Source organism: Zootoca vivipara, chromosome 6, assembly GCF_965207765.1.
Source record: "Zootoca vivipara chromosome 6, rZooViv2.hap1.1, whole genome shotgun sequence".
Classification (NCBI taxonomy): Eukaryota; Metazoa; Chordata; class Lepidosauria; order Squamata; family Lacertidae; genus Zootoca; species Zootoca vivipara.
Window position 1 is genome coordinate 83889627 of NC_142589.1, and position 13781 is coordinate 83903407.

Here is a 13781-nt window from a genome sequence, read left to right on the forward strand (position 1 = left end):
ATGAAGAGTCTCATGCTCTATGGACTGAGCTTTGCATTGTGAACCTCCCAGAGATCTGTGGATGACGGGTGGTATACGCATAATAATGGTCATGATATTATTATTATTATTATTATTATTATTATTATTATTATTATTATTATTATTCCCGCCAATGCCTGGGCAGGGAGATGGGTTTGCAATGGAATTCCAGGCTTCTGGCTTTGGCTCCCTTTGCAAAAAGGCCTATCCTTCCCAACGAGTCTCTGCCACTGCTTTTTTACAATCCCACTAAACCTCCCACATTTGAGAATCCATTTCCCCTTTACATTTCCCCTTCTTTCCTCCACCATCCACCCATTTCCTTGACGGGAACTAGAGACAAGGTTTTTGGTGGCTGCTATGCTCTGCCCTCTGCCGTCGGAGGCAGGATATGGCTTTTGTACCTGGATCCTGCTTTCGGGTTTCCCATGCTGGGCACCTGGTCAGCCGCTATGAGAAGAGGGGGCTGGTCCCCTTTGGCCCGGTCCGTGTGCCAGACCCTCCCCTGCGGAGAGCCTCCATGCCCAGCAGCAATCTATCCCCAAAAGCCGGTCGCTGGCAGCTGCAAGTGGGGAGAGAAGTACTGCCACCCTCAAGTCCCTGCAAGAGGCTAGGCTAGGGGGTTGAACTAGATGACCCTTGGGCCTGACCCAGCAGCCAGGCTCTTCTTACAGAGCCCCCAGCTCCAGAGGCAGTCTATCTCAACTTCGAGGCTCGGGGGGGGGCATTTGGCCACTGTGAGGCTAGCCAAGCCTCTATAGCCCAACCCAGCTGACATCCTCATACCAAGGCTGGGACCTGTGGCATTCTACTGCTCCATATTCCTGCATCGCAGGGGGTTGGGCTAGATGACCCGCAGGGTCCCTTCCAACTCTATGATTCAGGAAGAGGCTTTTTCTGACACTCCCTGCTTCCTCCTGTAGCAGTGAGTTCCCCTGGCCACTGTGTCTCCCAGGGTCGGGGGGGGGGGGAGAGGACACACCCATCAGGGCTTCTTTTGCCCTGATAGATGCCTCCAGAGGGCAGAAGCCTCCTTTATCTCCCCCCTCCCCAATTCTGCACTGCGGGTTTTCTCCCTGTTGCCAAGACGGCTCCTACTTTGTGCCGGAATGATGAACCGCCCTCCACTCTTCCCCATCTTCTCCTCCATTGCCAACCCCAGAGAATGACCTGGTTTGGGGGGGCAGAAAAATGAGGGGGGGTGAACGGGGAAACACTGAATGGGGCGAACAATGAATAGGATATGCAGCCTCTGTGTCTCCCGGCCCTTCCTGCCTTTTCCTCTTCCCCGTTTCAAAAGGAGCAGCTGCCAAGGAGGCGAGTCCCCCCCTCTTTTTGCAAGCGCCTCCCAGAGATTAGTCAGTGGGGCTTTTGTGGGGAGGTTGGTTTTTTTTCTGGCAGACAAGCTGCTGGCTCTTTCTCCCCCCCACCCCACCCCACCCCCCGCCACCCTGAAATGGTGCCAGCAGAAGAGGTCTGCTCCGAGGGGCTGGAGCAGCTTGGGGGTGGGGGGTGGGGCTGCCACAGGGCAAGATCCGTCCTGTGCAAACCCCTGCCTCCATGCATCTGCCAGTGAGAAATTGTGTTAGGGGGAATTGCTTACCCCAAAATGCACCTTTTGGGGGGAATTACACGCTTGAAATGCAGAAATGTGATGCACTGGTAGGGTTGCCAAGACTCAATAGAGGACAGGACTTCTGTGCCTTTAATTGCCCTGCTCTCTTTTGAGTCTGGAAACCTTAAAGAGAAACCAGCAGGCCCTTTGTTTAATTTCCAAGCCAAGGGTCTGCTGGTTTCTCTTTAAGGTTTCCAGACTCAAAAGAGAGCAGGGCAATTAAAGGCACAGAAGTCCCGTCCTCTATTGAGTCTGGCAACCCTATGCACTGGACTTAGATTTATTTTTTGGGGGGGGGGGTTGTGAATTTGCCCAGTGAATTTGGAAGAGGAGGGGCGCTCTTTCACTTTGACCTGCCTTGAATCTTTGCTGGGGTTGGGGGCGGGGGGGGGGGAGCATATCCTGAGCCTTATTTATTCCAATATTTTATTTATTGCAACTTATATCCCCACTAAAGGGCGGTTTGCATGGTCCTGCCCCCTCCTTGTTTTAATCCCCATTCCTGCATCGCAAGGGGTCGGACTGGAAGACCCCCTACGATTGCAAATAATTTTGGCTGCTTTTCCAAGCCTGGCCCCTTGGCGCCCCCCCCCAGCTAACCCCCTGCTCTGACGGCTATGCCCCGCTGCCTCTGCTCCTTGAAGCTGACCTTGCCTGCCCTCCTCCTCCTCTCTCCCGGCGCAGGTGCTGCCAAGATGCCCGAGCAGAGTAACGACTACCGGGTGGTGGTGTTTGGCGCGGGGGGTGTGGGCAAGAGCTCCCTGGTGCTGCGCTTTGTGAAGGGCACCTTCCGTGACACGTACATCCCCACCATCGAGGACACGTACCGGCAGGTGATCAGCTGCGACAAAAGCGTGTGCACGCTGCAGATCACCGACACGACGGGCAGCCACCAGTTCCCGGCCATGCAGCGCCTCTCCATCTCCAAGGGCCACGCCTTCGTGCTGGTCTTCTCCATCACCTCGCGCCAGTCGCTGGAGGAGCTGCGCCCCATCTACCAGCAGATCGTCCACATCAAGGGCAGCGTGGAGAGCATCCCCATCATGCTGGTCGGCAACAAGTGCGACGAGACCCAGCGCGAGGTGCCCACGCAGGAGGGGGAGGCCACCGCCAAGGAGTGGAAGTGCGCCTTCATGGAGACCTCGGCCAAGATGAACTACAACGTCAAGGAGCTCTTCCAGGAGCTGCTCAACCTGGAGAAGAAGCGCAACATGAGCCTCAACATCGACGGCAAGCGCTCCTCCAAGCAGAAGAGGACAGACAAACTCAAGGGCAAGTGCAGCCTGATGTGAGGAGGCCACGCCCCCACACAAAGCCACGCCCCCACACCCGCCCCACCGCTTGGCTCTGCCTTCCCTGCTCCTCCTCCTCCTTGGTGGCGTCCTGGTGGCGCTATGGGAACTGTGCTGCGTCCAGGTGCTTGGGGGGCTGGGCTATATCCTGGCAGCACTGTGGGCCCTGCACCACCTCTTCATAGCGCTATGGGGACTGGGCTACATCCCGGCAGCGCTATGTGAGCCGCGCTGCGTCCTAGCAGTGCTGTGGGCACCGTAGAGCCTCTTAACGGCACAATCTGCTACGTCTGAGCTGCGCTGTGGGTGCTGCTGCAATGCATCTCTGCAGGGCTATGGGAGCCGTGCGACATCTTGGCAACCATATGGGACTGGGCTGCATCCTCGCAGCAGCACTATGGGCGCTGTAGGGCCTCTCAGCAGCGCGGCGGGAACCGTCCTAAATCTTAGCAGCTCTGCGGTCTGTAGTTCGCCTAGTTCGCCTAAATGGACACACCGGCCCTGCCTGCGGACGTAGCACTACATCTCAGCAGGCCTTGGGGAGCTGTATGACATCCCGGCAACGCTGCGGGCACTGGGCGGCCTCTCGACAGCACCATGGGAACTGCGCTGCCTCTCAACAAGGCACTGGAAACTGCAGGACACCTTAGCCGCTACGGGAGCTGCCCCTCCAACCCACTGGCTCCTCACAGGTGGGAGGCAAGGCGAGACTCGGCTTCCCTGCCCCGCCTCCCACTTGTTCCCCTTGAACACGAGGACTTTTAGGGGTGGGGGTCCCTCGGTGCTTGGCGCTGCCGCTCGGGAGGGCTTCTCCAACCAAGGCGGGGCTGCTGCAGCAAACTGGGGGGCCCCGCAAAACCAAGGAGGTTGCCCCCCAGACCCACCCATTTTGAGTACCGAATCTCCTTGCTGGACTCTGGAGGGGGGTGAAGAAAAGAGAATCTTCTGTGACCTCCCCGCCCCGCATTTATTGCCCACACCCCGCTGGGTTTCCCTGCCATACAGCACCCGCTTCGAAGGAAAGCTCCGGGTGGAGACGACTGATGCTCAAGGGCCCTCCTCGCAGGGACGTCGCGGGTCTCCTTTGTGGGGCTTGTGGAGGCACAGGGGGAGCGTCAAGGGGAGGGGGCTATCTCCTGGCCTCTCCTGCAGCCCAGAGGCCTGGCCAACGGGCGCCCAGCAAGGCTACAGAGGAGAAACTGAGGTTTCCGGGTGGCATCCAGAGCAGCCTCCCCTTCCCCAACGAAGCACCCTTCTCAACATGCCAAACACTGAGCGTGGCAAACGTCCCCATGAACTTTTGAACGTGTCATTTATTTTTTATTTTCAGGGTGGGCGGGGGGGGGTTTAAAGCTGCATAAAACCATAAGGCACAACAGAACATTTCTGCCAGTGAGGGGCGAGGTGAGTACGGAGGGGAGTGAGGAAGGGAGAGGGGGTTGGGTTTAAGAAGGGGCACCAGCCCGGCCTTAAGCTGGATTCCCCAAACCTGGTTCTCACCAGGCGCATCCTTGCCCATTCATTTTCTTGCACCTTTAATCTCTCTCCAAGGAGCTTGCAGGGGGTTGGGCTAGATGACCCCTGGGGGTACCTTCCGACTTGGCAATTCTGCGATTCCAATCCCTGCAGTGACCCTGCAAGGTGGGCGAGGCTAAGGGGCAGCGAGTGTCCCCCAAGGTCACCCAGCAAGCTTCCTGGCCGAGTGGAAGGGATCTATTTTATTTATTTTCATTTATTCAGTTTATAGACTGCCCTTTATCAAAAGATCCTGGGGCACAGTCCAACATTAAACGCACATTGCAGAGCACCAATAATAAAAATGTAATAAAAAGTGTAATATCAGTAATAGTAATAAAATAATCAGGCAATAACAGCCCCTTTCCCCAAGATTTAAAAGGCCGTAGATTATTTAATTTGAACCCTGGTCTCTCCCAGGTCCTTGTCTGGTGCTCTAACCATTGCACCATCACTGCCTCTCAGTGTTTTGTTTTGTTTTTTTACTTCAGCTCCTGTCAGTATGGCTGTGTCTCCCCCAGGAGGAGGCGCTATGGGAGAAGTCTGAGCTGCAGCTGGGTTATTATCGGAATATTATTATCCCACCTCCACCTCACCCACCCCAAATTGGGACTCAAGGCGGCTGATGCCAGTTAAAACAGTACAGATAAAATCCAGAAACACACGAAATATACCAGTAACTGGTAAGGAGTAATTGAAGCTTTGATGGAATTAGAGCAGGCATCCCCAAACTTCGGCCCTCCAGATGTTTTGGACTACAGTTCCCATCTTCCCCGACCACTGGTCCTGTTAGCTAGGGATCATGGGAGTTGTAGGCCAAAACATCTGGAGGGCCGCAGTTTGGGGATGCCTGAATTTAGAGCAACAGGGGAAAAAATACAAGCAGTAAAAACTGCAATGGCCCATTTAAAATCTCTTTCCTTAACAAGTTCCCCAAGGCCTCTAGGAACAAGGATGTCCACAGCTATAAAAGACAGCAAGGAGGGAGCTAGGCTGGTTTCCCTAGGCAGGGAGTTCCAAAGTTGCCTGCAGGGGTGGATTGAGGCAAGTGCGAGTCAACAGGGCCCTTGCAAGGTTGGCAGGCAAGGAGAGGCGGGAAGGAGCCAAATGCTGGTGTCATGTGGGGTGCTGCTGAACTTTTAAAAGCCCCCCAATCCACTGCTGTTTCTCAGAAGGAGCCACCACCGAGAAAGCCCTGTCCTGCTTCCCCAACAAGCGAGTCTAGGAGGGTGGCAGGAGAGAAGGGTCTTTGTTTGGGGCGAATATGGCCTTCCAGACAGCCTGGACCTCTGCTTTGTAGTGCTTTTTAGAAGGCATAATCAGAGTTGGGCCTGGAAACTGACTGCTGAGTGGTGGGGCTATTAATAATATTTATTATTATTAACTATTTATTATTTCTATGCCACCAATCTGACCGGGCTGCCCCGCCACTGTGGATGACTTCCAACAAGTTAAAAACATCCAACACAGCAAAACATCCAACATCAGAACATTTTAAACTTCTGACAGTAAGATTTGTTTGACACAGGAACGGTCTCCCTCAGGAGGTGGTAGACTCTCCTTCCAGAGGTTGGGTGGCCATCAGTCCTGGATGCTTCCACTCAGATTCCTGCATTGCAGGGGGTTGGATTAGATGTCCCTTAGGGGTCCCTTCCAACTACAATTATGTGATTCTATGATTCTATGAACCTTCCTATACAGATGCCGTCTAAGAGTCAGGTGGCCGTTGATTTCCTTGACATCTGATGCAACAAGGGCTCGCCTGCGCTCTCTAACCAGCCCCAGTCAGCAATCTGGCTGCTTAATAATAGAAGTATAGCATCTAGATCAAGGGAAGTAATAGTACCACTGTATTCTGCTCTGGTCAGACCTCACCTGGAGTACTGTGTCCAGTTCTGGGCACCACATTTCAAGAAGGATACTGACAAGCTGGAACGTGTCCAGAAGAGGGCAACCAAAATGGTCAAAGGCCTGGAAACAATGCCTTGTGAGGACCGGCTTAGGGAGCTGGGTATGTTTAGTCTGGAGAAGAGAAGGTTATGGGGTGATATGATAGCCATGTTCAAATATATAAAAGGATGTCATATAGAGGAGGGCGAAAGGTTGTTTTCTGCTGCTCCAGAGAAGCGGACACGGAGCAATGGATTCAAACTACAAGAAAGAAGATTCCACCTAAACATTAGGAAGAACTTCCTGACAGTAAGAGCTGTTCGGCAGTGGAATTTGCTATCAAGGAGTGTGGTGGAGTCTCCTTCTTTGGAGGTCTTTAAGCAGAGGCTTGACAGCCATATGTCAAGAATGCTTTGATGGTGTTTCCTGCTTGGCAGGGGGTTGGACTGGATGGCCCTTGTGGTCTCTTCCAACTCTATGATTTTATGATTCTAATTCATTTATTTTATTTATTAGATTAATCCCAAAGATCTCTGGGCAGTTCATGAGATGAAATTGAGGGCAAAGTCCCTCCTGCACAAAGCAACTGCCTTATGTAGCTACAGACAGGCTTTGCATTTTACAGCGTTGAGAATTCCTCCGATGGCAGAGCAGGAAATATCGGGAGAAGTCATTGAAAAGCGACTCTTGCGAGGAGATCCCTTGGCTACGGCTCTGAGTTGGTGTTCTGCAACCCTGTGCAGACTTTGGAAATGGTTCCCAGGAAATGTATGGCAGTGTTTTTGTCCCAGAGCCAGTGGCATGCCATGGGGGGCGAGGGGGCCGTGGCCCCAGGCAGAGATTTCGGAGGGGGCGCAACTCGGTGTCCCCACGTCAGGCTCCCTTGCTGAGGCTGCGTGGCTACCACCCTCCTGGCAGTCAGAGCCAGGACTTTTCCAGGCCCGTACTGGTACTTCCCCAGGACCTCCCTCCTGGCAGGTGTCCGTGGGCAAGGGGTGCGCCCCACAGTGGAGCAGAGCTGCCCCTTGCCTGGGACCTGCCAGCTGCGCGTCCAGGGAAGGGCTGTGCTTGGCCCCTCAGCCTGCCCTCTTCCGCCTTCTCCCGGGCTCTGCTGGGATGCCGCCCAGCCCTTGAAGGAGCGCCAGCCGCTGCTCCCACCTAGCTGAGAGGGCCAACGCGGCCGCTGGCAGGCGACCTCTGCGAGGAGCAGGAGCCACGGGGCACAGCGAGCCAAGTCCACCTGTTGCCTCCTCACAGCACCCACAAGGAGTGTTGCCATCCTTGCCTTGCCCTGTGCGCTGGCAACACATGCTGTGCCGTAAAAGCTACACCTGACTAAGAGAAGCCTGCGAGCGAGATGCTGAAGGCGTCTTCAGGAGGTGTCTGGACAGGAACCGGCCCTCAGCAACGTCATCTAGCTAAAATGTGCCAGGGGAGGTTTCGTCCCGAGCCCTTTTCAAAGGCAGCCCCACGTGGAATGCGTTGCGGTAGTTGAGATGGGGTGCAAAGGAGGTGTGGCCACCCCCTCAAAAACCCTCCCCGGTGCAGACCCTTAGGTGAGCCACCCTCACCAAAATCTTTTTATATATATAAGTTTTTTATTGGTTTTACAGAAAGATTGTACACAACAAACATAACCATTCCAAAAATAAAAAAGAGGTTCTTTCAAACCGTTTCCGAGCACAATTCAAAGTGTTGGTGCTGACCTTTAAAGCCCTAAATGGCCTCGGTCCAGTATACCTGAAGGAGTGTCTCCACCTCCATCATTCTGCCCAGACACTGAGGTCCAGCACCGAGGGCCTTCTGGCAGTTCCCTCGTTGCGAGAAGCCAAGTTGCAGGGAACTAGGCAGAGGGCCTTCTTGGTGGTGGCGCCTGCCCTGTGGAACGCCCTCCCAACAGATGTCAAAAAGGAAAACAACTACCAGACTTTTAGAAGACATCTGAAGGCAGCCCTGTTCAGGGAGGCTTTTAATGTTCAATAGATTATTGTGTTTTATTTTTCTGTTGGAAGCCGCCCAGAGTGGCTGGGGAGACCCGGCCAGATGGGCGGGGTATAAATATATTATTATTATTATTATTATTATTATTATTATTATTATTATTATTATTATTATTATTATTATTCAGACCTCCCCCCTCCCTCTGGGGGTTGCAATTCTAAATTTTATTCCTGTATCTTTTACTGTGATCTATTATAGGCCTATAATCATGGTACCCAAAGTTCATGTTACTCTGCAAGTCTCAATGTATTCCTGCCAATGATTCCAACTGTTTACAGTGGTCTCTCAAATATTCCAGTCTTTTAAGAATACTTGGTCTTCCTGATTTCTGATCTTTCCCGCCAGTCTTGCCATTTCAGCATATTCCATCCATCTTGGTCTGCCACTCTTCTCCGATCGGTACTTCTCCTTCTTTCCATCTCTGGGCTACAAGCATTCTTGCTGCTGTGGTGGCATACAGAAACAGTCTTTTATTATCTTTTGGTAGTTCCACACCTGTAAAGGTAAAGGACCCCCTGACCATTAGGTCCAGTTGTGACCGACTCTGGGGTTGCGGCGCTCATCTTGCGTTATTGGCCAAGGGAGCCGGCGTACAGCTTCCAGGTCATGTGGCCAGCATGACAAAGCCACTTCTGGTGAACCAGAGCAGCACACGGAAACGCCGTTTACCTTCCTGCTATAGCGGTTCCTATTTATCTACTTCAATTTTGGCGTGCTTTTGAACTGCTAGGTTGGCAAGAGCTGGGACCAAGCAACGGGCGCTCACCCCATCGCAGGGATTCGAACCACCAACCTTTGGATCGGCAAGCCCTAGGCTCTGTGGTTTAACCCACAGCGCCACCTGCGTCCCTCACCTATAATCTAAAAAAAACTGCTTTTTTCAGCTTGTTGTACTGTATATGATTTCCCAGAAAGTTTTTACCACCCCACATTACCACCACATTTGATAAAAAAATACCCTCTTTCCTTTTACATTTCTAGCACACACTTGAACTGGTTCTATACATTTTCGCAATTTTCTGGTTGTCAGATACCAACGGCACCTCATTTTCATGTAATTTTCTTTCAACGAACAGCAGGCTGTAAACTTCAGATCCTCTTTCCATGACTTTTCCCATGATAAAAACTGTATATTGTAAGCAAAATCTCTTGCCCGGTGTATCATTATTGATTTAACTTCTTCATCTTTAGTGAGCCTTTCTAAAAGTAATTCATTCATTTTTGAAAGTAATTTCACATTATTTTCCAACAGATCTTTTTCAAACCTTGACATCTCTGTACCAAAACTTTTTTATTATTATCCAGTTTGAAGACATCATTTAATTGATGGTACTGTAACCAATCTGTTAGTAGCTCTCTAATGTCTTCAAACTTTTTTCATTTTAATTGATCTTCCACTTCTGCTAACAACTCATTTTAGATTGCCCAATCACCTCTCATGCTTAATTTTTTAACAGATATAGCTTCTAACAGGGAGAGCCACCATGGTGTCTTCCGGTCTAATAGATTTTTATACTTCTCCCATACCTCATAAATTGATTTTCTTATCAGGTGGTTCAGGTATCGCTTATGTCCTTTCGTTGTTTTCATACCATAGCTATGCATGCCCCCCCATACCTGTTATCATGACCTTCTAGGGTGCCCTGAAGTGGGGGGGGGGAGGGCGAGCTCAGGGCATGGCCTTGGCGAGGTGAAGGGGGCTCCTCGGCCTTAGCGGGCTCCTTCCCTACCTAGAGAACGGTACCCGTTTGCCCTTCGGCCGAGAGCATCTCTCCCACCCCTTTTCAGCGGCCCTTCAGTCCCTTTTCTTGAAAGTGCATTTTGAAATATATACATTCCTAGATCTACAACTATATAAATTATTGCAGTAAGAAACGCCCATTTTCAAAAGGGGTTTGTTGTTGTTGGGGTGTCCAGGGGGATCTATAAATTATTTTTCTGTTTTGTTTTAATTATTTACTTGTTTCTGTCCTGTATTTTGTTCTGTGAACCCCCTTGAGATCTTATGATAAGGGCGGTATAGAAATCTTAATAATAATAATAATAATAATAATGGTCTAAGATATCTGGGGTACGTGGATGGTGCTGTGGGTTAAACCACAGAGCCTAGGGCTTGCTGATCAGAAGGTCGGCAGTTCGAATCCCTGTGACGGGGTGAGCTCCCGTTGCTTGGTCCCAGCTCCTGCCAACCTAGCAGTTCGAAAGCACCTCAATGTGCAAGTAGATAAATAGGTACCACTACAGCGGGAAGGTAAACAGCGTTTCCATGTGCTGCTCTGGTTTGCCAGAAGCGGCTTTGTCCTGCTGGCCACATGACCTGGAAGTTGTACGCTGGCTCCCTCGGCCAATAATGCGAGATGAGCACCGCAACCCCAGAGTCGGTCACGACTGGACCTAATGGTCAGGGGTCCCTTTACCTTTACCTTTAAGATATCAGTATTTTTAAACAATATCCTCACCAAAGTCTTAGTCCTGTGAATTTTAATTGATTGTAGAATTGTAGAATTGACGGGGACCCCGAGGGTCATCTAGTCCAAGGCAGGAATCTCTCGCCCAACATGGGGCTTAAACCCATGACTCTGAGATTGAGCGCCTCATACTCTTATCCACTAAGCAGGATCCCAGTTGCTCGAAACCGTAGGGGGGCGAGCTGCTTTTGTGCTCGGTTCCTGTTTGCAGGTTCCCCCCAAAGTGACCATTGTGACCACAGGAGATTGACCTGGCCTGATCCTGCAGGGCTTATGCTCTCCCAATGCCATGAATGGTAGTTTCCATTCTTTTAAACAACCACCACCAAGTCTCTAGTCCCTACTGATTTTGGAAATGTAAAGGGAGGATTCTGCACAAGGAGAAGCTGCGCAGTCTGTCAGGTCCTGCTTGGGGGCATCTGAGGACATGGGGCCCCCTTTGGCCTGATCCTGCTGTCCTCATGGAACCTCCATGTCCAGAGGCAGTCTATCTGGACCTCCAGGTTCGGAGGAGCATTTGGCCAGTGTGAGAAGAGGAAACCGGGCTAGTCAGACCTCCTCTTTCAGTGCTCTTATGTTCTCACCCCCAATGGCCCCGGGTCAAAGCCCGCAGTCTTTGCTGCTGCCCAGGGATGCTGGCTTTTCCGGGGTGTGCCTGGGGGAAAAAACCTGGTGTTTCTGCATTTGCCAAGGGTTCCTGTAGCCAGGCAGCTCCTTCTCTCCTCACTGGCAGAAACAGAAGCAGTGGAGCCACTTTCTCTGCTGCGTTGGCACAATTTATATCAGTTATTTGAAAAGCACCAGGGGTCCGACTCGGGCAGCACAATTCCGCAATCCTGGCACAGGGTGTGCGGTGTACGTGTGCCTGTTTGCCCATGTGCCGCTGCCAGCCATAGACCTGCACAAGGCCACCTTCAGAGGCTCCTTCGGGCAGCGGCGGAGCGCTCAGGACCAGCACAAGCCTGGGGGTCAGCGCTCAGGACCAGCACAAGCCTGGGGGTCAAGGGGGTGAATTTTAATTTGAGTTGGATGTGTTCGTTGCTTGGAAGCAAGTTACTGATCCTCTGGCTCCCTTTGGTCTCCCCACCCCGTGTGTGTGTGTGTGTGTGTGTGTGTGTGTGTGTGTGTGTGTGTATCTGCCCCATCTTCTTTGCTGGCCCAGGAATTGCACAATTTGCTCTCTGGTCTGCTGGGCCCAGGGCAGCGAAGGGGGGGGGTCTCTTCTCCCTGCCCCCCACTGCCTCCTCTCCATCTTTGCTGGCTGGGATTGCCTTGTCTTGGATCATGAATGGTGCTTCTTTAACATTTCGAACGGAGGCAGTCCTTTGCATTGTAAATAAATTTAAAAACAACCCCTCTCACCCCAAGTTCCCTCTTGACAAATGGCAGCATGACAACATCAGCTACTGTGCTTTTTCCAGAGGAAAAAAAAGATAGCAAAAAGGGCAAATAAAAGATGACCATATTATAATAATGTAATCCAACAAAACCGATGGTACAATATGTAGCTTTTATCCTAGAAATAGTCTTCCTTGAATGAACGAATAAACATGGATTTATTGTATCCCATTCCTTCCCCGCTCCCCTTGCCTGGTGTTGTTCTTTGGTCAAGTAGGGACCCTGCCGGGAGGTGAGGAAATCCTATCCTATCCAGGGGTGACCTGGGGGGCGGGGGCGAACTTGCCTGCCCTCCACCCAGCAGCATCTCCCATTGCCACCATCCCTGGCCATACTGGGAGCAATGGGCAGCCGTGGAAAAGGCTTTTAATCTGTTACGGGGAAAACCTAGCTTGTCAGGCAAGGGCCTGCGGTTCACTGCAGACGTAAAGGGAGGAGTTCAGCCAGCATCCGGAGCAAAACAGCAAAGTTTATTACTGCGCGGCAGGTTCAAGCCAAGATTGAACCCTGAGAACAGGGTTACAAGAACTTTTAAAACTTCCCACCTGAATCCCATTATGCATTTCAAAAGCATCATTCCTACATCACTGTTATATAGCTAAACGTCAGAAAAGGGGAGGTACATACAATATTAATACAATATCCATACAATACAATATCCATTCTTAAGGAAATCAGCCCTGAGTGCTCCCTGGAAGGACAGATCGTGAAGCTGAGGCTCCAATACTTTGGCCACCTCATGAGAAGAGAAGACTCCCTGGAAAAGACCCTGATGTTGGGAAAGATGGAGGGCACTAGGAGAAGGGGGCGACAGAGGACGAGATGGTTGGACAGTGTTCTCGAAGCTACGAACATGAGTTTGACCAAACTGCGGGAGGCAGTGCAAGACAGGAGTGCCTGGCGTGCTCTGGTCCATGGGGTCACGAAGAGTCGGACACGACTAAACAACAACAAACAAGATTAACATAAGGGTAATGGTTCAGGGCAAAAGTAAGTGTGTGATAAGTACCAGGAGGAACTTATTGAGTATTCACAGGAAAAGAAAAATAAGGTCCTGACTTTGCATCGACTGTCACCTGGGCGGGTCTGATTATGGGATTGTTGTTGTTTAGTCGTTTAGTCGTGTCCTACTCTTCGTGATTATGGGATTAGGTAAGGCCAAAAATCAGCTTAGCAAAGTGCCTCTGGGCACATCCTGGAGTCCCTTTTCAAGGGCAAAATAGTGTTGGAATGGGGAAAACTGGAGTTGATTTTATATGATTTTTAAAACTAGGTAACTTCGCTGAGCTTTCAAGCTTTCAAGGATACATTTATGCATAATATTTATAATAAAGATGTGCCCCCCCAAGGTGATTTCCATAACATATGAGCTTTCGTGTGCATGCACACTTCTTCACGAAAGCTCATACCAATGACAAACGTAGTTGGTCTCTAAGGTGCTACTGGGATGCGGGTGGCGCTGTGGGTTAAACCGCTCAGCCTAGGGCTTGCCGATCAGAAGGTCAGCAGTTGGAATCCCCGCGACGGGGTGAGCTCCCGTTGCTCGGTCCCAGCTCCTGCCAACCTAGCATTTCGAAAGCA

At 51.3% G+C, this 13781-nt stretch overlaps 1 protein-coding gene across 1 annotated transcript; it reads left to right on the forward strand.

Annotated features, from left to right (window-relative positions):
• The first annotated feature begins 2326 nt into the window (after positions 1–2326).
• Positions 2327–8937, forward strand: DIRAS1 (DIRAS family GTPase 1). The gene has a single exon (XM_088672872.1). It carries the CDS (start codon positions 2332–2334, stop codon positions 2926–2928), a length of 597 nt encoding a protein of 198 aa, XP_088528998.1. The 5' UTR covers positions 2327–2331; the 3' UTR covers positions 2929–8937.
• Positions 8938–13781: the final 4844 nt, after the last annotated feature.

Coding starts and splice junctions, on each gene's coding strand:
- DIRAS1 (XM_088672872.1), top strand. CDS start 2,332: ATGCCCGAGCAGAGTAACGACTACCGGGTGGTGGTGTTTGGCGCGGGG.